The sequence below is a fragment of the Pongo pygmaeus genome, chromosome 2, assembly GCF_028885625.2.
Source record: "Pongo pygmaeus isolate AG05252 chromosome 2, NHGRI_mPonPyg2-v2.0_pri, whole genome shotgun sequence".
Classification (NCBI taxonomy): Eukaryota; Metazoa; Chordata; class Mammalia; order Primates; family Hominidae; genus Pongo; species Pongo pygmaeus.
In genome coordinates, this window is record NC_085930.1 from 41,952,080 (window position 1) to 41,977,293 (window position 25,214).

Here is a 25,214-nt window from a genome sequence, read left to right on the forward strand (position 1 = left end):
GTGATAAAAATATAGCCTCTGGGCTGGACGTGGTGGCTCACACCTGTAATCCCAACATTTTGGGAGGCCGAGGCAGGTGGATCACTTGAGGTCAGGAGTTTGAGACCAGCCTGACCAACAAGGTGAAATCTCATTTCTACTAAAAATACAAAAATTAGCCAAGCGTAGTGGCGGGCACCTGTAGTCCCAGCTACTTGGGAGGCTGAGACAGGAGAATTGCTTGAACCCAGGAGGCGGAAGTTGCAGTGAGCTGAGACTGCATCACTGCACTCCAGCCTGGGCAATGAAGCAAGATGCATCTCTCTCTCTCTCTCTCTCTCTCTCTCTGTCTCTCTCTCTCTCTATATATATATATATAGCCTCTGGCTTCAAGAAATTTGCTTTCTAGGAACTGTTGAACAATTAAAGACAAATTATGATTTTTTGGAATCAGGACAACTTGATTTAAATTCTGGATTCTAAAAGCATTAGCTCTCTTTGCTTAGGCAAATTATTAGTCTCACCAAATCTGTTTTCTGAATGGCTCCTTTTTCGAGTTCAGATGCGACTTTATTTAGAAAGCCTTTCCCTTACCACGCAATGATAGAAGCACCCCTCTAGTACTGCTTCTTGTTGGCTCCTTGTCTCTTTCTTTGTAAATGTTGGATCTCCGTAGGTACATCGTACAGTATCAGTCTTCTTTACCATCCTTTACATTATATAAGGGTGGGGGCCATGTCTATTTTTTTTTTTACCAACTTCTAACCCAGCCCCTGGCACATAGAAACCACTAACAGATGTAGACCATTTTTCTTCTCACCCTGGTCTCTAGGGTTATGTCTAGACAGACCCATTTACTCTTGTCCCTTCCTTGCTCGAGTCAGGCACCTCTCCCTTATCTGTCCTGTCTGCAGTGCTTCTCATTTGTCTGTGTCCCCAACCACAGTCAGTTTGTAACATCAGAGATTTCTTGATGGATCCTTAACACACACTGAATAAATACAAGGCCAATTGCAGTGACTTTATTTTAATGGGTTTTCAGATTTACAGAAAGGGGTTCTTTAGATGGGGCTGTGTCACTAGTCAACCATCTTCACTGTGGAGTCCTAGTCACTGATTTTGTTTTGTAGATCATGAGGATTCATTCAAATTGTCTCCTCTTCCATTCCTTCATAATAGGTTACATGGTCTGAAAGTACATCCCTCCTTTAGTACCTAGAAGCAAATTTGAAATGGTATATTTAAGAGCCGCTTTGAGCTATATGCAGAGTTTGGGGTCAAGAGAGTTAGGGTGTTTTGTGCACTACAATAGGAAAAGAAATGGAACAAAAGTAACTTTTAATAGAGAAAGAATGGCAGATGGAATACTAGACAATAGTGTATAGTCAGAATTGGTTTCCTTTGGGTTACTGAATTGGACCCCTTCTTAGTTATTTCAAAGACTAATGATACCATGTTTTCCAATCCTGTGCTGGTCTTCAGGCCATTCTTTAGGCAAGACATGTTTATACTAGAAGACCATTGATAAATGATACTTTCAGAAGGCAGATGTTATAGCATTTTGAGAGCCTGACTAAGCACTCAACTGGGATGGCTTCCACGTGATGTATAATGTGGAAATTTTTCTGTTCTATTCTTCATGTAAGTTTGGGCTTATTCTAAAACAGTCTGCCTACTGGACAACTGTGCCATTAGCCATCAATAGGCTGAGTTCAGGATAGCCTTGTTTTAATTCCACAGAATATACTGCAGGTCACAAGCACACATATTCTCAAGCTCGCAGAGTTCCAAATATAAGCAGTTAAGTGTAAAGGGTGAGCTTAAGTGCTTACTTGGACCATAACATCTTCCTTAACTGCCCTTCTTCCCTTTCTGCACAGAGCTGAGAACTAAGAGGATAAATTACTAAATTAGCCTTCATTGAGAAGGTTCTGTAGAAAAACTGTTTATTGGCTGGGCGCAGTGGCTCATGCCTGTAATCTCAGCACTTTGGGAAGCCGAGGTGGGTGGATCACGAGGTCAGGAGTTCAAGAGCAGCCTGGCCAATACGGTGAAACCCTGTCTCTACTAAAAATACAAAATTAGTCGGGCATGGTGGCGGGTGCCTGTAATCCCAGCTACTTAGGAGGCTGAGGCCAGAGAATCGCTTGAAGCCAGGAAGTGGAGGTTGCTGTGAGCCAAGATTGCACCATTGTACTCCAGCCTGGACATCAAGAGCGAAACTCCATCTCAAAACAAACAAACAAAAAACTGTTTATTAGTTTTGATACAAATGTCAGATTTTGAAAGCTATTGCCAAATTCAATTCAAATTGAGAACTCCATTATTTGATGTTATAATAATTAAATAATTGTTCACATTAATATTTTAAGTAACACAATTAAGACTGCTTCCATTTGGTATTTGTATAATTTTCTTTTTGGAATAAGAACAAATTATTGGCTAGGTGTGGTGGCTCACACCTGTAATCCCAGCACTTTGGGAGGCTGAGGCAGGCAGATCACCTGAGGTCAGGAGTTCGAGACCAGCCTGGCCAACATGGAGAAACCTTGTCTCTACTAAAAGTACAATCGTCTCTGCTAAAAATACATGTGCCTGCCACCACGCCCGTCTAATTTTTGTATTTTTAGTAGAGGTGGGGTCTCACCATGTTGGCCAGGATGGTCTCAAACTCCTGACCTCAAATGATCCACCCACCTTGGCCTCTCAAAGTGCCGGGATTACAGGTGCGAGCCACTACGCCAGGCCCCTGGTTTTCTTTTATACAATACAAGTCTGATTTATAAATATATACTTATATGTATATATCTATATACACAGATATAATATCTATATTTATATATAGCTATATAGAGAGACAAATAGCATATATATACAGAAAGAGACAAAAGCATGTTTGTAGACAAAGGAAGCATCAGATCCAGACTAAGATATGGCAGAGATGTTGAAATTACCAGACCAGGAATTTAAAACAGTGTTGATTAATATGCTAAGGGCTCTAACAGAAAAAATGGACAAGATACAAAACAGATGAGTAATGCAAGTGGGAAGATGGAAATTCCAAGAATCAAAATAAAATGATAGAAATTAGAAGAAAATACTAACAGAAATGAAAACTGCCTTCATGGACTCATATATAGCTGGACTGCCAACAAAAGAATCAGAGGGCTTAAAGAAATGTCAATAGAAACCTCCAAAACTGAAAAGCAAAATGAAAAATCTTTTTAAAAAGAACTGAATATCCAAGAATTGCGAGGCAATTACAAAAAGGTTTCAACATGTAATGAAAATACCAGAAGAGAGAAAAGAATAGAAAGTTGTGAAGTAATGACTGAAAATATCCCAAAATTAATGACATACAAAACCAGAGATCCAGAAAGCTCAGAGATAGGAAGTAGGATAAACACCAAAAATTCAACACCTAGGCATATCATACTCAAACTGCAGAAAAACACAGACAAATAGAAATCTTGAAGTAAGAGAAAAAAACACCTTAACTGTAAAGGAACAAAGGTAAGAATTACATTGGACTTCTCTTCGTAAACCTTACAAACAAGAAGAGAGTAAAGTGACATTTAAAAAGAAGGAAAGAAAGCTGGGCTTGGTGGCTCACGCCTGTAATCCCAGCACTTTGGGAGGCTGAGGCAGATGGATCACCTGAGGTCAGGAGTTTGAGACCAGCCTGACCAACATGGAGAAACACTGTCTCTACTAAAAATACAAAAATTAGCTAGGTGTGGTGGCACATGCCTGTAATCCCAGCTACTTGGGAGGCTGAGACAGGAGAATTGTTTGAACCCGGGAGGCGGAGGTTGCTGGAGCCAAGATCACGCCATTGCACTCCAGACTGGAAAACAAGAGAAAAACTCTGTCTCAAAAAAAAAGAAGGAAAGAAATGAGAAAATTATCTGCAAAAGATATATCTGATAGAGGACTGTTATTCAAAATATACAAAGGCCTCTTAAAACTCAATAATAAAACAACCCAATTAAAAAATGTGCAAAAAGGCCAGGCAAAATCCTAGCACTTTGAGAGGCTGAGACTGATGGACCACTTGAGCCAGGAGTTTGAGACCGGTCTGGACAACGTGGCAAAACCCCGTCTCTACAAAAAAAAATAGAAAAATTAGTCAGGCATGGTAATGTGCACCTGTAGTCCCAGTAGGAGACTGAGGTGGGAGGATCTTGCTTGAGCCCACAAGGTCGAGGCTGCAGTGAGACATGATCATACCACTGCACTCCAGCCTGGGTGAAAGAGCAAGACCTTCTCTCAATAAAAAATAAATAATAAGTTAAAAAATAAAAATTGTGCAAAAGACCTGAAAAGACACCACACCAAAGAAAATACACAGATGACAAACATATAAAAAGATGCTCTACTTCATATCATTAGGGAATTCCAAATTTAAAAAAATGCAGTACTGGCTGGGCACAGTGGCTCATGCCTGTAATCCCAGCACTTTCAGAGGCCAAGGTGGGCAGATCACCTGAGGTCAGGAGTTTTAGATCAGTCTGGCCAATATGGCGAGAGCCCATCTCTACTAAAAATACAAAAATTAGCCAGGCACGGTAGCGTGCGCCTGTGGTCCCAGCTACTCGGGAAGCAGTGGCAGGAGAATCACTTGAACCCAGGAGGCAAAGGTTGGAGTGAACTGAGATCACGCCACCGCACTCCAGCCTGGGTGACTGCACTCTCTGGGAGACTCTGTCTCAAAAAAAAAAAAGCACTGAAATACTATGGCACACCTATTAGAATGGCTAAAATCCAAACAACACGAAATACTAAGAAGGATATGGTGCAACAAGAACTCTCATTCATTGCTGGTAGGAATGCAAAATGCTACAGACACTTTTAAAGACAGTTTGGCAGAAATGAGCTATCAGGCCATGACAACACATGGAGGCATCTTCACTACATATTGCTATGTGAAAGCCAATATGAAAAGGCTACACACTGTATAATTCCAAGTATACACAACATTCTGGAAATGGCAAAGCCATGATAGGCCAGGCACACTGGCTCATGCTTGTAATCCCAGCACTTTGGGAGGCTAAGGCAGAAGGATGGCATGAGGCCAGAAGTTTGAGACCAGTCTCGCCAACACAGTGAGACCCGTCTCTACTAAAAATTAAAAAACAAAACTAGCTGGGTACAGTGGCACACACCTGTAGTCCCAGTGGCTCGGAAGGCTGGGCCAGGAGGATCCCTTGAGCCTAGGAGTTCAAGGCTGCAATGAGCTATGATTGCACCATTGCACTCCAGCCTGGGTGACTGAGCAAAAAGATCTATTGTTTCCAGTGTATGGGCTTGTGGGGAGGGATGAATTGGTGCAACACAAGGGATTTCTAAGGTAGTGAAACTATTCTGTATGACACTATGTTGGATAAATGTCATTTTACATTTGTCAAAACCATAGAATGTACAACACGAATAATAAAACCTAATATGAACTATAGAGTTTAGTTAATAATAAAGTATCTGCTGGGTGTAGAGGCTCACACCTGTAATCCCAGAACTCAGGGAGCCTGAGGTGGGAGGACTGCTGGAGCCCAGAAGTTTGACTAGCCTGGGAAACATGGTGAGACCCCATCTCTATAAAAAAATAATAAAATAGTCGGGCACGGTGGGTCACGCCTGTAATCCCAGCCCTTTGGGAGGCCAAGGCGGGCGAATCATGAGGTCAGGAGCTCAAGACCAGCTTGGTCAACATGGTGAAACCCCATCGCTACTAAAAAAATACAAAAAGTTAGCTGGGCGTAGTGGCGGGTGCCTGTAATCCCAGCTACTCGGAAGGCTGAGGCAGGAGAATCGCTTGAACCTGGGAGGCGGAGATTCCAGTGAGCTGAGATCGGCGTCACTGCACTCCAGCCTGGTGATAAAGTATGACTCTAACAATAATAATAATAATAATAATAATAATAATAATAATAATAATAATAATAAAATAGCCAGGCACAGTGGCTCACGCCTGTAATCCCTGCACTTTGGAAGGCTGAGGCGGGTGGATTGCCTGAGCTCAGGAGTTCAATGGTCTTGAACCAGTCTGTTTGCCTGAGCAACATGGTGAAACCCAGCCTCTACCAAAAATTTTAAAAAATTAGCTGGGCATAATGGTATGTGTCTGTAGTCCCAGCTACTTGGGAGGCTTAGGTGAGAGGATGGCTTGAACATGGAAAGCAGAGGTTGAAGTGAGCTGAGATCGTGCCACTGCACTCCAGCCTGGGTGACAGAGCCAGACTCTGTCTCAAAAATAAACAAATTTTAAAAAAAGAAAAAGAGGCCGGGCACAGTGGCTCACGCCTGTAATCCCAGCACTAGGAGGCCGAGGCAGGTGGATCACCTGAGGTCAGGAGTTCGAGACCAGCCTGGCCAAAATGGTGAAACCCCTGACTCTACTAAACATACAGAAAAAAAAAAAAAAAAAAATTGGCTGGGGGCCGGGTGCGGTGGCTCACACCTGTAATCCCAGCACTTTGGGAAGCTGAGGCGAGTGGAACTCAAGATTAGGAGTTCGAGACAAGCCTGGCCAATATGGTAAAATCCCGTCTCTACTAAAAATACAAAAAAATTAGCTGGGCATGGTAGTGTGCACCTGTAATCCCAGCTACTTGGGAGGCTGAGGCAGGAGAATTGCTTGAACCTGGGAGGCAGGGGTTGCAGTGAGCCGAGATCTCATCATTGTACTCCAGCCTGGGCGACAAGAATGAGACCCCATCTCAAAAAAAAAAAAAAAAGAAAAAAGAAAGAAAAAGAAAAAGAATAATGTATCAATATTGACTCATTAGTTTTTTTCTTCTTTTAGAGACTATGTTGCCCAGGCCGGAGTGCAGTGGCAATTCACAGGTGTGATCACAGAGCACTACAGCCTTGAACTCCTCCTGGGTGCAAGTGATCCTCCTGACTTAGCCTCCCCGGTAGCTGGGGCTACAGCAGGTGACTACCACCATGCCCTGCCCTGCCTCATCAATTGTAAAAAATGTAGCACACTAATGCAAGTTAGTAACAGAGGAAACTGGAGGGGGTGTGAAGCACCACGTACATGGGAATACATGGGAATCGTATACTTTTCACTCAAGTTTTCATTTTCAAAAAAGAGTCCATTAATTAAAACAAAACCAAATTGTATTCTGTACAGCTAACTATTTAGTAAGTCAGTACTCAAGGCATCAGGAGATACCAAAGAAGGTCAGGACACAGCACAGCAATGATTGGGATGCAAGTCACCTACAGGCACGCCACCACTTGTACTTCCTGGTAGACAGCGGACAAGAGACTTTGATACATTTATGTTCTGTTTTTTAGCGAATAGTGGGAAGGCAGAGAGTTTCCCTTGTATGTGACTCTTTTCAATTGCCTTCAAATCAAAATAATACTTATTTTGAGGTGGCATATTCTGATCTCTTACATTGTATTCAAACAGGTTGCTGCTACTTCTCTAGTGTCATTAATCTTTTCATCATCTTCTTATTCCTGTAAGGCAAGTAGAAAAGAACTGTGAAAAATTGCTACAGCAAGATAAACCATCCCTTACCAATCCCTTTAAAATGACCAATAAAATAAAGCATGCACTTCTGGGCCGGGTGTGGTGGCTCACGCCTGTAATCCTAGCACTGTGGGAGGCTGAGGAGGGCAGATCACCTGAGGTCAGGAGTTTGAGACCAGCCTGACCAATATGGTGAAACCCCATCTCTACTAAAAATACAATAGGTTGTTACTCTCAGGGCTCACATTCCACATACTGCAATGGATCTCACAACCTTTTTTTTTTTTTTCTTGAGACAGGTTCTCACTCTGCTGCCCAGGCTAGAGTGCAGTGGCATTATCACAGTTCACTGCAGCCTTGACTTCCAGGGCTGAGACGATCCTCCCACCTCAGCCTCTCCAGTAGCTGGGACCACAGGTGCATGCCACCACACCTGGCTAATTTTTTTTTATAGAGACAGGGTTTCACTATGTTTCTCAGGCCAGTCTCGAACTCCTAAGCTCAAGTCATCTGCCCACCTTGGCCTCCCAAAGTGCTGGGATTGCAGTTGTGAGCCACCATGCCTGGCTTCCTTCATCTTTATACTCTCCATTCCCCTCTCTTCATGCAGCTCCTCCCCATTCATAAATGCTTATGGTTTTTTCATTAAAAAAAATTTAAGGCCGGGTGCGGTGGCTCACGCCTGTAATCCTAGCACTTTGGGAGGCCGAGGCGAGTGGATCACTTGAGGTCAGGCGTTCCAGACCAGCCTGGCCAACACGGTGAAACCCCATCTCCACCAAAAATACAAAAATTAGCCGGGCGTGGTGGTGCATGCCTGTAATCCCAGCTACTCCGGTGGCTGAGGCAGGAGAATCACTTGAACCTGGGAGGCGGAGGTTGCAGTGAGCAGAGATCATGCCACTGTACTCCAGCCTGGGTGACAGAGCCAGACTCCATCTCAAAAAAAAAAAAAAATTAAAAAGGAAAAGAGAGAAAGAAAGAAGAAAAACGGGAAGAAGGGAAGAATGATGAGAGTTAATGAGGGAGGGAAAAGAGAGAAAGAAAGAGACAGAGAGAGACGAAAAGAAAAGAACCTCCCTTGAGGTTACTGCCTCAACTAACTGCTCTCTCTTCCTGCCAGGCTCAGCTAATGAAGGTGATCAACATGTCCTGCTTCTAGTTCTGCACATGTTCTACTCTAAGTTCCTGAAATCATATTTTGGCTTCTACTGATCCTCTCAATCTACTTTCAAAAAGGCCATCAGCAGTGTCCTAAACAGTCAGTCCCAAGAGCACCACATTCATTATTACCTTACATGGCCATCTCACTGCCAACCATTTCTTCCTTCTAAGACTCTGTCCGTTGCTCCCTTTACTCACTCATCTGCTAACCTCTAACTGTGTTCTGTCTTCACTGTCCACCTTCCACTGACATGCTGATTATCTTTAGGGTTCCTCCCTCAGTTCCTTTCTACATACTCTTATCCACAATGTATGTGCTGATGACTCCCAAAGATGTTTAGCTCTAACTCATACTTCTCTCAGAACTCTAGAACTTGTCCCAAACACCATAGATTCTTCTCCACTGAATTAGACTTCTATGTTTCCTCCACTTCTAAGACAGCATCTTGCTCTCTTTACTCCTACATCTTACATTTGTCTCATTCCTCCTTAAATGCTTTGTCAGTGTAATGAATTATCTCTTTCTTGAATTACTAATCTCTTATTTATACTCCCATCTATTCTAAGATTTAGCCCACTTTTTTTTCTTTTTCTTTTTTTTTTGAGATGGAGTTTCGCTCCTGTTGCCCAGGCTGCAGAGCAATGGTACGATCTCGGCTCACTGCAACCTCCGCCTCCCGTATTCAAGCGATTCTCCTGCCTCAGCCTCCCAAGTAGCCGGGATTACAGGCACATGCCACTACGCCCAGCTAATTTTTGTGTTTTTAGTGGAGACGGGGTTTCATCATATTGGTCAGGCTGGTCTCAAACTCCTGATCTCGTGATCCGCCCGCCTTGGCCTCCCAAAGTGCTGGGATTACATATGTGAGCCAATTTAGCCCACTTAAAAAAAAAAAAAAAAAAGCCCTTAATTTATCTCCACACCTCTCTCATCTCACTTCCCCCCAATTTTATCCAAAAGCTGAAATTTTTACTCATGGATGGACATCGGGAATTCTATAGTCTAAAGCAGTGTTTATATGCATGTACATTTTCCTGGAGAGCACACAGTTATCATTATATTCTCAAACAAGCCCGTGTCCCAAAAGTTACTGAGAGATAATGACCTACAGAATAATGTAGACATAAAATCTTTCATGGTCTGCTCCTCCACTCCCCAAGCTCATTTGTCAATATAAGCTTCAATCACATTGACTAACTGGCAGTTTCTAAGTATATTATATTCTTTTATTTATTTATTTTTAGTAGAGACAGGGTTTCACCATGTTGGCCAGGCTGCTCTTGAAGTCCTAACCTCAGATGATCTGCCCACCTCGGCCTCCCCAAGTGCTGGGAATACAGGCGTGAGCCACTGCAGCTGGCCATCATATTCTTTATTTCCCTGTGTTTGTATTGACTACTTCCACAACTGGTAAGCTCTTCCTCAGAACGTGTAATCTTAAGTTTCCCTAAGCTATTCCAATATAGATTCTTCCTATATATTTTCATAGCTTTTCTTACTCATTTTTTTTTTTTTGAGACGGAGTTTCACTCCTGTTGCCCAGGCTGGAGTGCAATGGCACAATCTCCGCTCACCGCAACCTCCGCCTGCCAGGTTCAAGCGATTCTTCTGCCTCAGTCTCCCGAGTAGCTGGGATTACAGGCATGTGCCACCACACCCAGCTAATTTTGTATTTTTAGTAGAGACAGGGTTTCTCCATATTGGTCAGGCTGGTCTCGAACTCCCGACATCAGGTGATCTGTCCGCCTCGGGTGTAATCCCAAACTGCTGGGATTACAGGCATGAGCCACCGCGCCCAGCCTTCTTACTCATTTTTAGTTGAGTAGGCTAGATGGATTTTGTTTTTGCATTCCGAGGTGAGTATCTGACATGTAGTAAAAACTCAACTGTGTGTTTTTTTCCTTTAGAACAAGTCTCTAAAATTGAGGCAGAAATCAGGTCCTGACTTGTCAGATGCTTTGTTAAGGCTAAGAACTAGCCACATTTAGGCACAGCGCGGTGGCTCATGCCCGTAATACCAGCACTTTGAGAGGCCAAGTTGGGTGGATCACCTGAGGTCAGGAGCTCGAGACCAGCCTGGCCAACATACTGAAACCCCGTCTCTACTAAAAATACAAAAATTAGCTGGGCACGGTGGCTCACGCCTGTTATCCCAGCACTTTGCGAGGCCGAGGCGGGCAGATCATGAGGTCAGGAGTTTGAAACCAGCCTGACCAACATGGTGAAACCCTGTCTCTACTAAAAATACAAAAATTAGCTGGGCGTGGTGGTGCACGCCTGTAATCCGAGCTGAGACTCGGGAGGCTGAGGCAGGAGAATCGCCTGAACCCAGGAGGCAGAGGTTGCAGTGAGCCGAGATCATGCCACTGCACTCCAGCCTGGGCGAGAAGAGCAAAACTCCATCTCAAAAAAAAAAGAACTAGCCACATTTATTGAGTTATAATCCACTAGTGAGTTCTTCTTGCATCCTATTTTTGCCTGATCTATGTGGCAAATTAAGAAGACAGCATGTTTGCCCTCTGCTTTCTACTGTTACATTATTTAGAAATCCATCTATACACCTACTTTTCTGTGTGCCATGCTTAACAAGATACATAAGGGTTACCTCTTAGCACAGTCGGGGCATAACAAATTATCTTCTATGCCTGGGGATGGGAAAATGCAGGCAGGTAACAAGAAGAGTGAAATCATCCTCCTGTGAGTGGTTGGCACCCAGGCCTGACCTGCATGAAACTGCAGGCGTACCCAACCCTTTGTGTCTGCCGAGAGAAGTCTGCCATGGACCACACACCACCTGACACCTGGAAAGGAAAAACAAATATAGACAGCAAAAATTAAGATAGCACCCCAACACAACCTCTTAGCAAGTCACTCTGGAATTTGCTCTTATATTCTGCTCACAAATCAATTGAATGAGACACATGAAAATGTAGACCACATAACACTATGATCTAATTTCACAAGTTACAGAACCCAAAGAATAATAATTGTTGCCGGCTAGGCGCGGTGGCTCACGCCTGTAATCGCAGCACTTGGGGAGGTTGAGGTGGGAGGATCACCTAAGATGGGGAGTTTGAGACCAGCCTGACCAACATGGAGAAACCTCATCTCTACTAAAAATGCAAAATTAGCTGGGCGTGGTGGCGCATGCCTGTAATCCCAGCTACTCGGGAGGCTGAGGCAGAAGAATCGCTTGAACCCAGAAGGCGGAGGTTGTGGTGAGCCAAGATCACGCCACTGCACTCCAGCCTGGGTGATGAGCAAAACTCCGTCTCAAAAAAAAAAAAAATAATAATAATAATAATAATGAAATAAAATAAAAAATAATGTTTGCCATTTTGAAATGCTTGTTTTGTGTCCAATATTTTGCTAGGTGACTTATGTGTATTAATACATTTACTCTTAAGTACGCTATTAATATTTACTTTCTATTTGCTTTTCTTATTATTTCTTATTCACAGGTGAGATAAATGAAGCTTATGGTGTTAAATATCATAAGTTACTCAGAGCCAAGTCACGGATCCAGGTATTCTGACTAACTTATAGCCCATTTACCTAACCACTACATTGTACCGCCTCAGCTATAGGAAACAGACAAGCGTCTGTTTAAAAGTGTAAGGAACAGGCTGGGCATGGTGGCTTACGCCTGTAATCCCAGCACTTTGGGAGGCCTAGGTGGGTGGATCACCTGAGTTCAGGAGTTCGAGACCAGCCTGACCAACATGGTGAAACCCCATCTCTACTAAAAACACAAAATTAGCTGGGTGTGGTGGCACGTGCCTGTAATCCCAGCTACTCAGGAGGCTGAGGCAGGATAATCGCCTGAACCTGGGAGGCGGAGGTTGCAGTGAGCTGAGATCATGCTATTGCACTCCAGCCTGGGCAACAAGAGTGAAACTCCGTCTCAAAAAAAAAAAAAAAAAAAAGTGTAAGGAACAATTTAAGTAGGGAGATATGATATTTGCAAGAAAACAAGCAGTACACTTATGGAACATCTGAAATTGAGAGAAAGTCAGTATTCTGAAAGACCTACAGCCCATTTACCTAACCACTACATTGTACTGCCTCAGCTATAAGAAACAGACAAGCGTCTGTTTAAAAGTGTAAGGAACAATTTAATTAGGGAGACGGGATATTTGCAAGAAAATAAGTGGTACACTTACAGAACGTCTGAAATTGAGGGAAAGGAGCAGTCACAGTGAACTTACATATCTGTAAATAAGCAGTACATGTAGTGTGACAGCTCCCTGATTAGACTGTGAAACAAGAGAACATGTATGTGTTTAGCACAGTATATATCCAGCAGCTAGACATACCTCTGGACCACAGCAGATGCTTAACAATTGCAGAATGAAGAGAAATATAAAATGATAAGTCACTGTGGGATAATAGTAACTCATACAGCGTATTAATAAAAATTAGAAAGAGGTGTCATCTTTGCTAAGGCAGTGCCCCCAGGCACACAGCTTTATGTCTGGACAATGCCTCTGCACGAATTATTAAAAGGTGCCCACTGTCCCCACATAAAAGAATGTAGCTTGAAGAGCAGAGGATATGCCAATTTCAACTTCAGGTCTTCCTTCTGGCTGGTTTCCTTGTATGATGAATAATGTGTCCTACCATACTAGTTAGCTGGAGTAAAATAGGATCTAGAATACTTCTGGAAATGGGAAAATGGGGGAGTAAGAAAAGGATTCAAGCCAAAAAGGAAGGTGACTTGAGATAGCAGACCCTGGAAATAAAAGCAATAGCGAAAAGAACAGCAGGAGTTGGAGAAAAGTGGAGTTAAGTTATCCTCAAGATTTCTTAGAGGGCGCAAGGCGCGGTAGCTCATGCCTGTAATCCCAGCACTTTAGGAGGCCAAGGCAGGCGGATCACCTGAGGTTGGGAGTTCGAGACCAGCCTGACCAACATGGAGAAATCTCGTCTCTACTAAAAAAATAAAAAATAAAAAATTAGCCAGGCGTGGTGGCGCATGACTGTAATCCCAGCTACTCAGGAGGCTGAGGCAAGAGAATTGCTTGAACCTGTGACCTCAGCTGATTCACGTGCCTTAGCCTCTCAAAGTGCTGGGATTAAAAGCGTGAGCCACCGTGCCTGGTGCTCACGCTTTTTTTTTTTTTTAAAGAAAGAGTCTGGATCTGTCTGTCAGGCGAGAGTGCCATGGCACAATCTCAGCTCACTGCAACCTCTACCTTCTGGGCTCAAGCCACTCTCCCACCCCAGCCTCCTGAGTAGCTGGGAAGACAGGCACACACCACCATGCCCTGCTTTTTTCGTATTTTTTGTAGACAGGGGATTTCACCATGTTACCCAGGCTGGTCTCTAACTCAGGAGCTCTAGCAATCCTCCCACCTCGGCCTCCCAAAGTGCTAGGCATACAGGTGTAAGCCACCAAGCTCAGCCACTACTATTCTATGAAACATGTAAATCTTCATTTTATAGAACAGGATACTTGGCCGGGAGCAGTGGCTCACGTCTGTAATCCCAGCACTTTGGGAGGCTGAGGTAGGTGGATGGTCTGAGGTCAGGAGTTCGAGACCAGCCTGGCCAATATAGTGAAACCCCGTCTCTACTAAAAATACAAAAACTTAGCTGGGCGTGGTGGCGGGTGCCTATAATTCCAGGTACTAGGGAGGCTGAGGCAGAAGAATCGCTTGAACCTGGGAGGCAGAGGTTGCAGTGAGCCAAGATCGCGCCATTGCACTCCAGCCTGGGCAACAATAGCGAAACTCCATCTCAAAAAAAAAAAAAAAAGAACAGGATACTAAAGCTTAAAGTAAGTAACTTGCCAATGTCACATATCCAGGAAATGGTAAAGCAAGAATTTGAACCAACACATTCCTCTTATTCACTATGTCATAAATGCCTTAAGGAAAAGAGAAAGAAAAGGGGAAAACCTCAGACTGTGGTCCAAGATTATCAGGTTATGCTTTCTTCCCACCTTGAAATTCTGCTTAGTGATGGAAAAGGGCCACTACTCAGTCACCTGACTTAGAGACCCATCCAGACAAAACATGACTATCCATCAATATGATGGATGGAAGAGAGATGTCCTATGTGAATCCAATTTCTAATCTTTAGATATTTTAGCAAATGCCTTCCCTCTGACCATGTTTCAGTCTTGGACTAATAAAAGTTAACCTTGTCCTCTGGAGTGGGACTCACACTTTAAGGCTGATCTTACCAGAGGCTTGCATCAAAAAGGCCTCAACAGAAACACGAATGGAACATGAATTCAAAGCCTTAGGCTGAACAGCTCTTGCAGCAATTCTTGCCCATGATGCCAACATGGCTCCCGGTGCAGAAGTTATCACTTCAACTGTATTGGTCTCTTCTTCTTCTGCTCTCTCATTCATCTCATAACTTTTCTGAAGCCTTGCTCTCTTGGTCACTGCCTTGCGTTTCCTCGAACATCGCTGTAATCTGGTCTCTTGTGACATTTCAGGCATATCCTGCAAATGAAATTCATGATGAGTATTCAGTAAACCGCTAGGGGTGTAAGGACTTTTGGGTCAATTTTATTGTTCTTTTTTTTTTTGAGACGTTGTTTCACTCTTGTTGCCCAGGCAGGAGTGCAATGGCACGATCGGCTCACCACAACCTCTGCCTCCCAGGTTCAAGCTATTCTCCTGCCTCAGCCCCCCTAGTAGCTGGGATTATAGGCATGTGCCACCACGTCTGGCTAATTTTGTATTTTTAGTAGAGACGGGGTTTCTCCATGTTGGTCACGCTGGTCTCGAACTCCCGACCTCAGGTAATCCACCCGCCTCGGCCTCCCAAAGTGCTGGGATTACAGGCGTGAGCCACCATGCCTGGCCAATTTTATTATTCTTTGTACAGACCTGAACATGTATGTCAATGTGGGAAGGGTTTAGGAATATTAGTTCCCATAAACTGTAAATTCTCCACTGGGAGAAATTTTGGGTTGTTGAAACTGTGCAGGGGGAGGAAAGATTGCTACTGACATCCAGTTGGTAGAGGCTGGGGATGCTGCAAAACATTCTACAATGTACAGGGCAGGCCCCAAAACAAACAAAAAATTATTTGTTCCAAAATGTCAATAATGCCACAGTGAAGAAACCCTGCCTTAGAGGTACAACATATAGAAATGGTGCAACGGCAGGGACCGGACGAATCATGATCAGAACCCACCTTCACACCATCAACACACTCATTACTCACTTGCCGTTGTTCAGGGTAAGCATGCCTATGGAGCCTCAGATAAACTTCGATTTTCTTAGGAAATGAAGAGAGAAATAAAGTTAAAAGTTGACAAAGACTCCCATAATGATTCCCAGCAGCAGATATTCACCCAAGTGTACTAACCTTGCCATTAGTACTCAAACCGAGTTGTTGACACCAGTCCCGCAAAGTGTCCCGACACACCTTATTAATGGGAGGCAAGATGGTCGGCAAGGGAAGGGCTGGTATTTTGCATCTAGCTTTTTGTGGAGCTGTAAATTGTTCATTTGTTTGAAGTAGATGACCTAAGACAAGAATGGAACCAAAGTAGTGATAATTTAAAGTTGGCAAGATTCTTTTAAAATTTTACAAAGATCTAGGGCCGGGCACGGTGGCTCACGCCTGTAATCCCAGCACTTTGGGAGGCTGAGGCGGGCAGATCATGAGGTCAGGAGATCGAGACCATCCTGGCTAACATGGTGAAACCCCGTCTCTACTAAAAAAATACAAAAAACTTAGCCGGGCGTGCTGGCGGGCGCCTATAGTCCCAGCTACTCAGGAGGCTGAGGCAGGAGAATGGCATGAATCCGGGAGGTGGAGTTTGCAGTGAGCCGAGATCATGCCACTGTACTCCAGCCTGGGTGACAGAACAAGACTCCGTCTCATCTCAAAAAAAAAAAAAAAAATTTTACAAAGATCTTTTCACATTTCTCACAACCCAATTTGCATATACACATATCAATTTTTATTTCTTATATTAAAAATGAGGTAACAAGGCCAGGCACGGTGGCTCACACCTGTAATCCCAGAACTTTGGGAGGCTGAGGCAAATTCACCCAAATCACTTGAGGTCAGGAGATCAAGACCAGCCTGGCCAACATGGTAAAACCCCGTCTCTACTAAAAATAGAAAAATTACCCAGGCATACGGCCAGGCACGGTGGCTCATGCCTACCCAGGCATATGGCCAGGCATGGTGGCTCATGCCTGTAATCCCAGCACTTTGGGAGGCCGAGGTGGGTGGATCACCTGAGGTCGGGAGTTTGAGACCAGCCTGACCAATATGGAGAAACCTCATCTCTACGAAAAAAAAAAATACAAAATTAGCCAGGCATGGTGGCACATGCCTGTAATCCCAGCTACTCGGGAAGCTGAGGCAGGAGAATCGCTTGAACCTGGGAGGTGGAGGTTGTGGTGAGCCGAGATCGTGCCATTGCACTCCAGCCTGGGCAACAAGAGTGAAACTCCGTCTCAAAAAAAAAAAAAAAAAAAGAAAAATTACCTGGGCATGGTGGTGAACACCTGCAATCCCAGCTCCAGCTACTCAGGAGGCTGAGGCAGGAGAATTGCTTGAACCCAGGAGCCAGGAGGTGGAGGTGGCAACGAGCTGAGATTGCGCCACTGCACTCCAGCCTGGGCAACACAGTGAGACTCTGTCTCAAAAAAAAAAAAAAGGAGGTAACACATTCAGGTATTTAAAGACTTGCCCATTATAATAGCAGACCTGGGACTCAAACCTATGTGGGTTTTTTGTGTTTTTTTTTTTTTGAGTTGGAGTCTTGCTCTGTTGCCCAGGCTGGAGTGCAGTGGCGCGATCTCAGCTCACTGCAACCTCTGCCTTCTGGGTTCAAGCAATTCTCCTGCCCCAGCCTCCCAAGTAGGTGGGACTACAGGCAGGCGCCACCATGCCTAGCTAATTTTTGTATTTTTAGTAGAGACGGTGTTTCACTGTGTTGGCCAGGCTGGTCTCAAACGCCTGACCTTGTGATCCGCCCTCCTCGGCCTCCCAAAGTGCTGGGATTACAGGCATGAGCCACCGCACCCGGTTTGCTTTGTTTTGTTTTGAGACAGAGTCTTGCTCTGTCACCTAGACTGGAGTGCAGTGGTGCAATCTCAGCTCACTGCAACCTCCACCTTCCAAGTTCAAGTGATTATCATGCCTCAGCCTCCTGAGTAGCCGGGACTACAGGCATGTGCCACCATGCCTGGATAATGTTTGTATTTTTTGTAGAGACAGGGTTTCTCCATGTTGGCCAGGTTGGTCTTGAACTCCTGGCCTCAAGTGATCAGCCCTCCTTGGCCTCCCAAAGCACTGGGATTATAGGTGTAAGCCATCATGCCCGGCCTCAAACCTATGTTTGGATTCTAAATTCCACGTTTATTTTATGCTACATATAGCAGCCTGTTATTTTCTGTTGCCCTCAACAACCAACTGAATAGAACATTATGTTGGATTTATCCTCCAAAATGTCTAGATTTTGGACCACAAAATATCAGCTCTTCCTATAGAAATCAAAGAAACCACCACATTGTCTATCCCCAATCAACAATGGTCCACATCATTCTGTCAGCCTGAATCATTTTTCTCTACAGCTCCCCATTTCACCTCACTCTGCTTAGCTCTAACCCATCATTATTTACTTCATCTTGAAATCCTCATTATTGGCCTAGAATATAAAATCCTTCTGAAAATACTTATTTGGGCCGGTTGCAGTGGCTCACGCCTGTAATCCCAGCACTTTGGGAGGCCAAGGCAGGTGGATCACCTGAGGTCAGGAGTTTGAGGCCAGCCTGGCCAACGTGGCGAAACTCCATCTCTACTAAAAATACAAAAATTAGCTGGGTGTGGTGGTGGGCGCCTGTAATTCCAGGTACTAGGGAGGCTAAGGCAGGAGAATCGCTTGACCCCAGGAGGCGGAGGTTGCAGTGAGTCAAGACCGCACCATTGCACTCCAGCCTTTGCAACAAGAACAAAACTCCACCTCCAGAAAAATTTAAAAAAAAAGAAAGAAAGAAAACACTTATTTGATGCTTTTATAGGAAGCACTGAGACACTGAGCACAGATACAAAGGGTCATGATTTTAAGAGCTGCTATTCGTAATTACTTGCTAAACAAAATACCAGATGTTTTTCAAAATTATTTAATCTTCGTAGGAGGCAAATATGTATTCATCTCGTTTTTACAGAAGAGGAGATTGAGCTTTATGTGTTGGGAATTTGAACTCATGTGGAGCTGGTCCAGAAGAGCACTCTCTGTCCAAAGCGCTCCCCATGCTTGTTTTGTGTCTTAAAAGTAAGGCAGTACAGGCCAGGCGTGGTGGCTAATGCCTGTAATCCCAACATTTTGGGAGACTGAGGTAGGCAGATCACTTGAGGTCAGGAGTTCGAGACCAGCCTGGCCAACATGGTGAAAGCCCGTCTCTACCAAAAATACAAAAATTAGCCAGGCTTGGTGGCCCATGCCTGTAATCCCAGCGACTTGGAAGGCTGAGGCAGGAGAATCGCTTGAGCTCGGAAGGCGGAGGTTGCAGTGAGCCAAGACGGCACCACTGCACTCCAACCTGAGTGACACAGTGAGACTCCATCTCCAAAAAATAAATAAATAAATAAAAGTATGGCAGTATATTGGGCTTAGCAAGCAAGAAGTATGAGAGTTTGCAAAACTTTTTAACACAGATTAACAAGGTGAGATTTAAGCTGGGTGTTGTATAGCCAGAGGATAGGAAAGACAAATCTTACTTTTTCCTGGGCTTCCCAGAGTTGTAGGAGTAACTAACTGAGCAATCCCTGTCCTCATACCTTGATTGTATTTCTTAGGCTTCTCCAGTTTGACATCAGAAGTTGAAGAAACACTTGGTTCCATTTGTTCCATATTTGCGTCATCTTTAACTGGCACCAGTGTCAAAATCACACTTTCCTCATCATCTACTTCCCCCTCAAAGAAATTCTGGAAAGAGAAGTCAGTCACTGATTTTCATTTGATGCGGTACAACTAAACTGCTTGCTTTCAAGGTAAAAGTCATGAATAAGGAACTGAGAAGACAGTAGGTGGATGGAGAAGAGAATTACTGGGATTCCTTGAATGTGATGTTGATTAGCAGACCCTTTATTAAATAAAGGAAACATGGAAAAAAAAACGAGCAAAAGCCAATTTACATGTAGGTGTTAATGAAAGAGAAAATAGAAAGGTGGGGCTTGGGTTTAGAGAATTATTTCCCTCAGGGCCTTCCTCCTCATCAGCCAAAACACAAAACACTTTCATTAAGTCTCCTAAATCTGTATGGAATGTGTTCTTGCCTTTCCATCTTCTATCATGATTCCCAAGATTCCCAATTCCCATATCAAATTTCACAGCACAAGCAATAACCTCCTGTTATCCCCAAATCCACTGTAACTCGCTATTTCTGCACCGATTGTTCCATGCTTGTTGAAAATTCTTCAATGGCTTGGTCATTGTTATTCTGGTTAATGACAAAACTTAAATTAGCTCACGGAGCTGTGTAGCTTACAAATTCTCCAACAGTCTGGTCCCTGCCTGCCTCTCCAGCTCATGACCTCTGAGCTTTCTGAGCTCCAGCCACACTGGGCTCATTTCAGCTCCAAGACCTGAGGAGAGTGTATCTGTTTTACTCTCTGTTGCTTTCACAGAAACACAGCAGTCTACACAGAGTAGGCATTCAATGTTGTTTTTATGATCTGATGAATAAAAGATAAAGTAGGAAAGCAGGTAGATAGAAAGAAACTAACATTTACTGGTTCTCTACAGTACACAGGTACTATGCTAGGTGTTCTGTATTTCTCAAATTTAATTCTCATAGTATACTTGTAGTAATTTATTAATTTTCCTGCTTTACAAATGAGGAAACTAAATGAGCAATGCCATAGAGTAACACAGGCTTGAGTACGGTTCTGAAGTTAGCTTTTCTTCTCAAGTCCAAGGGTGAATAAACTCCATTCCAGTCCTATTCCAATATTCTCTTCTAGTGCTGATGCCACACTCCTGTCTCCTATTTAACCTCTTCAATGGTTTCCCATTACTCTTAGTTTACTTCAAAATAACACTGACATTATTTAGGGAATATTACTCTATTATAGAGAAAAGTAGGGGCTCAAAGCAGCTATGTGACTTCCCCATAATCTATAGCTAATACTGGCCAATTCAGTCCTTTAGCCAGAGGAGGGGTACAGTGACGCCTGTAAATACACTATGACACCTTCTCTAGTTTCTCATAGAGCCAGGACTACCCAAGCCTAATCTTGAAACTCATTTGGTACCAAGGCCACTGGGAGGAGATATTTCCTACTCCGAAAGAAAGTAACCAATTGGTCACTTTACTTTATGACTTTATCCACATTACCGCCTTCACTTTCTTATTACCTTTGCTTTTAAAAAAAATTTTACTTTTTATTTTTAATTATCTTTCCTCTAATATTACGCTCCATGCCATTTTTATTTATTTATTTATTTTTACCATTTTTATCTTGTCCAGCTATAGCACTTCTCATCTTTCCTACCAAAGAAATATTTTCCTTTGGACTAGGAGGAGAAAATTTTACTTCTTTTTACTCTCATCCAAATGCACATAAAAGCACAATCACATGAAAGAAAACTAACAATCTATTTGCAAAGCAAAGAGGAGGAGGTTTCAAGATGGAGATTTCTTACATCCAGGAATGAAGATTTGTGGTAAAAGAGAAACATAAGGGAGACCTAGAAAGACTCTGAAAAGCGACTGTGAGAAAAGTAGTTCTATTAGAATGAAACTTACCTTCTTGCTGCTATCCAAATTTGCGTCTGACATTTTCAGCAACACCCTGGGGAAGGCAAGGACAGCAATGTTAAGGATGTGGTAGTTTACTTCTCTTAACCTGCTTTCTCCTTTTATAAGCAAATGTCTCCTTCTACTTCCTGTTACCCAGATGAGCTCTGTTTTCCTTTCCTCCTCTTTTTGCCCTCCCTCATTTTCTGGTAATGGGATAATTTTATCAATTTTATACCCTGTCTTGTCCATTCAGTGATAATGTTTTTTTAAAAATTAGGCCGGATGCGATGGCTCATGCCTGTAATCCCAGCACTTTGGGAGGCCCAGGGGGGCGGATCACTTGAGTCCAGGAGTTCGAGATCAGCCTGGGAAACATGGCAAGACCCCCATCTCTACGAAAAAACACAAAAATTAGGCGGGCGTTGTGGCGAGCGCCTGTAATCCCACCTACTCGGCAGGGGGTGGTGAGAGGACTGCTTGAGCCCAGGAGGCGCAGGCTACAGCGATCCGAGATCATGTCACTGCACTCCAGCTTCGAGAGACTCTGTCTCAACAAGTGAAAGAAGTAAAGAAGAAAAAAAATAGGTAAAACTTGAAAGAAAACTGAAAATGACAAACACTTGTTGACAAGTTCCAATGGAATGAACAAAATGCTTTAGAACCGTTATAGGACGATATTGGTAATAAATTACTTATTATGAAGGGAACGGAAAAAAGATTCAGAGCATTTTAGGCAGGTACTTTACACCTGATTTATGCACGTGGGTATGTTACTCACTGAAAGACCCCGGATTTAAACTGTGGGGGTTGGATAACATAATCTCTCTTCGATGTAGTTCTAAATACAAATATTAAGCCTGCAATAATATTGAGCTGGTTAGAGGAGAAGGATTTGGCTGTTCAGAATAGCAACAAGAGCCAAAACACTAAGGCAAGTGATGGAGTAACGAAGGCAGAAGGAACGGATGCACTTAGGAATTGCTGGAGCTTAATGTTGGACACAGAATGTGGCAAAATATGAAGCAGGTGTTCTCATAGGTCACTCTAAGAAGCCAGAGCAACTAAAGGAAATTTCATTCACAAATAATATGGCAGCACTGGACAACCGAGTACAATGAATGGGCTTTCTCTGTCCCTGGGAAAATGATTTGGTCCATTAATCTCAGGACCCAAGGTGACCATGGTCCGTTTAAGTTAGTAGTATATTTAATACATTCAAAATATAGTCTGGACCTGGCACGGTGGCTCATGCCTGTAATCCTTTGGGAGGCCTTTGGGAGGCCGAGGAAGAAGGATCACTTAAGTCCAGAAGTTCGAGACCAGCCTGGGCAATATAGTGAGACCTCGTCTCTATGAAAAAAAAAAAAAAAAGTAAATAATTTTACAAAAGAAAAAAAGTGTAGTCTGAAAAGGCTCAGCTTCAGTTTATTGAGGAACTGATTGGAAAAATAAATTATGAGGCCCCACCCCACCACCCTAGACATCAGATCCTGGAGGGTGGGGCTGAGGGGCTGAGGAATCTGGGCTTCACAAGCCCTCCAGGTAATTTTCTCTTTTTTTATTTTTTTAGACAGGCTCTGACGCCCAGGCTGGAGTGCGGTGGCGCGATCATAGCTCACGGAAGCCTCGACCTCCTGGACTCAAGCGATCTTCCCACCTCAGCCCATGCCATCCCACCCCCGCCCCTCCCCCAACACTCCAGTAGTTGGGATTACAGGCCCGCGCCACCACGCCCCGCTAATATTTAAATTTTTTGTAGAGATGAGACCTGGGACGGAAGGGGATTGCGGGGACGGAGAGGATGTGGGTAGGGGGCCTCACTGTGTTGCCCAGGCTGGTCTTGAATTCCTGGCTGAGTTCCCAGACTCAAGTTGATCCTCCCTCCGCAGCCTTCGGAGTGGGTGGGACTACCGGCCTGCACCACCACGCCCGGCCCTCCGGATGATTCTTAAGCTCCTGAAGTCTAGAAGCCTTGGCTAGATCAGGATATAAACAAAGGGCTTTGGAGACAGGCAGTCCGCGGCAGATAATGATTGGAATTCCGGCTCCTCCCTTCCAGGATGGAACCTGAATGCAGCCCTCTAAGATGCAACCAGAAAAGCACTCCGCCTACCCGGTTGGGTGTGGCCCCTGGTGCTTTTAATGGGCAATTTAGAGGAAAGCTGACCTAATGGCCTGAGTTGATCCTAATGCCTTAGGTAGGGACAGGATTTCAAGTGGGAAGACCATTTCATTACCATGTTTTCTTTTCTTCATAGCATTTTTTACAATATAATCATTTTAGGCCGGGCGCGGTGGCTCACGTCTGTAATCCCAGCACTTTGGGAGGCCGAGGAGGGCGGATCACTTGAGGTCAGGAGTTCAAGACCAGCCTGGCTAACACGGCGAAACCCTGTCTCTACTAAAAATACAAAAATTCGCCGGGCATGGTGGTGCATGTCTGTAATCCTAGCTACGCGGGAGTCTGAGGCACGGGAATCGCTTGAACCCAGGAGGTGGAGGTTGCAGTGAGCCAAGATCACACCACTGCACTCCAGCCTGGGCGACAGAGAGACACTCTGTCACAAGAAAAAAAAAATCATCTTATTTGTTTTCCTGGGTTTTTTCCCCCAGCTTTTTGAGAATGTTTTATTATGGGAAAGTTCAAACATGTACAAAAGTATGTCTACTTTTTGTCATAATAATTTACTTACAGCTAGTCTGGTTTCATCTAAATTGCCGTCCATTCCTCCTCCATGGGTTATTTTGAAACAAGTACCAGATCGCCTATGATTTCGTTCATAAATTCAGGGAAAAGGCCGGTGCCGTGGCTCACACCTGTAATCTCAGCAGGTCAAGCGGCCGAGGTGGCAGAAACACTTGAGCCCAAGAGTATGAGACCAGCCTGGGCAACATAGTGCGATCTCATTTTTACCAAAAAAATAAAAATGAAAATAAAAATAAAATAACCGGGCGTGTGGGTGTGGTGAGACATGCCTGTGGTCCTAGCTACTCAGGGGGCTGAGGTCAGAGGATCCCTTCAGCCCAGGAGCCTGAGGCTGCAGTGAGGCTGTCTCAATAAATAAATAAATAAATCCAGGGGGAAAAATACTTTGTTCCTACTATAACTACGATATCCTTTTTACATCTAAACATAATTTAAAAAATCATTATTTAATATTATCAAAGTATTCAAATATATGTTATGTTCAAATATCCAGCAGTATTCAGAACTCCAATTATCTGGCCAGGCACCGTGGCTCACGCCTGTAATCCCAACACTTTGGGAGGCCAAGGCAGGTGTATCATCCGAGGTCAGGAGTTTGAGACCAGCTGGCCAACATGGAGAAACCCCGTCTGTACTAAAAATACAAAAATTAGCCAGGCATGGTGGCACGCACCTGTAGTTCCAGCTACTGGTGGGGGCTGAGGCAGGAGAATTGCTTGAACCCAGGTGGTGGATCTCAAAAAAAAAAAAAAAAAACAAAAAAAAAACTGCAGTTATCTTATATATTTTTCTCTTCCCTCATTTTCTTTTTTTAACAATCTGTTTGAATCAGCGTCCAATCAAGGTCTGTGATAAGTTGAAATAGGCCTTAAATGTTTCTTTATAAGTTATCTCCATCTGTTTTTATTTATTTATTTTAGGATCTCACTATGTTACACAGGCTGGGCTTGAACTCCTGGGCTCAAGCAATTCTCCTGCCTCAGCCTCCTGAGTAGCTGGGATAACAGGCACATGCCATTACACGCAGCTTCCACTTCTTACCTCTTACAATTCGTTGGTGTTGTTATTGTTTAAATAATTATGTGAATTTCCTATAGTTTCCTATTTGAATTTTGCCAGTTCTTGTTTTACCCTTTAGTCTGTTCTAGCTTC

The 25,214-nt window shown here is 43.7% G+C and overlaps 1 protein-coding gene across 4 annotated transcripts; it reads right to left on the minus strand.

Moving 5' to 3' along the window:
• Nucleotides 1-992: 992 nt before the first annotated feature.
• Nucleotides 993-23,338, minus strand: DPPA2 (developmental pluripotency associated 2). Of its 4 annotated transcripts, none has more exons than XM_063661402.1 (9): nucleotides 22,589-22,665; nucleotides 21,362-21,407; nucleotides 19,392-19,539; nucleotides 15,957-16,117; nucleotides 15,813-15,866; nucleotides 14,815-15,082; nucleotides 11,233-11,428; nucleotides 7,385-7,449; nucleotides 993-1,194 (listed from the first exon to the last, which is right to left on the minus strand). In XM_063661402.1, exons 1-8 carry the CDS (start codon nucleotides 22,603-22,605, stop codon nucleotides 7,407-7,409), a joined length of 933 nt encoding a protein of 310 aa, XP_063517472.1. In that variant the 5' UTR covers nucleotides 22,606-22,665; the 3' UTR covers nucleotides 993-1,194; nucleotides 7,385-7,406. The 4 variants fall into 4 exon arrangements, with proteins under 4 accessions (XP_063517472.1, XP_054338605.1, XP_063517473.1 ...); XM_054482630.2 differs by lacking the exon at nucleotides 22,589-22,665 and adding an exon at nucleotides 23,177-23,338 and having other exon boundaries at nucleotides 1,042-1,194; XM_063661403.1 differs by lacking the exon at nucleotides 22,589-22,665 and adding an exon at nucleotides 23,124-23,142 and having other exon boundaries at nucleotides 1,042-1,194.
• Nucleotides 23,339-25,214: the final 1,876 nt, after the last annotated feature.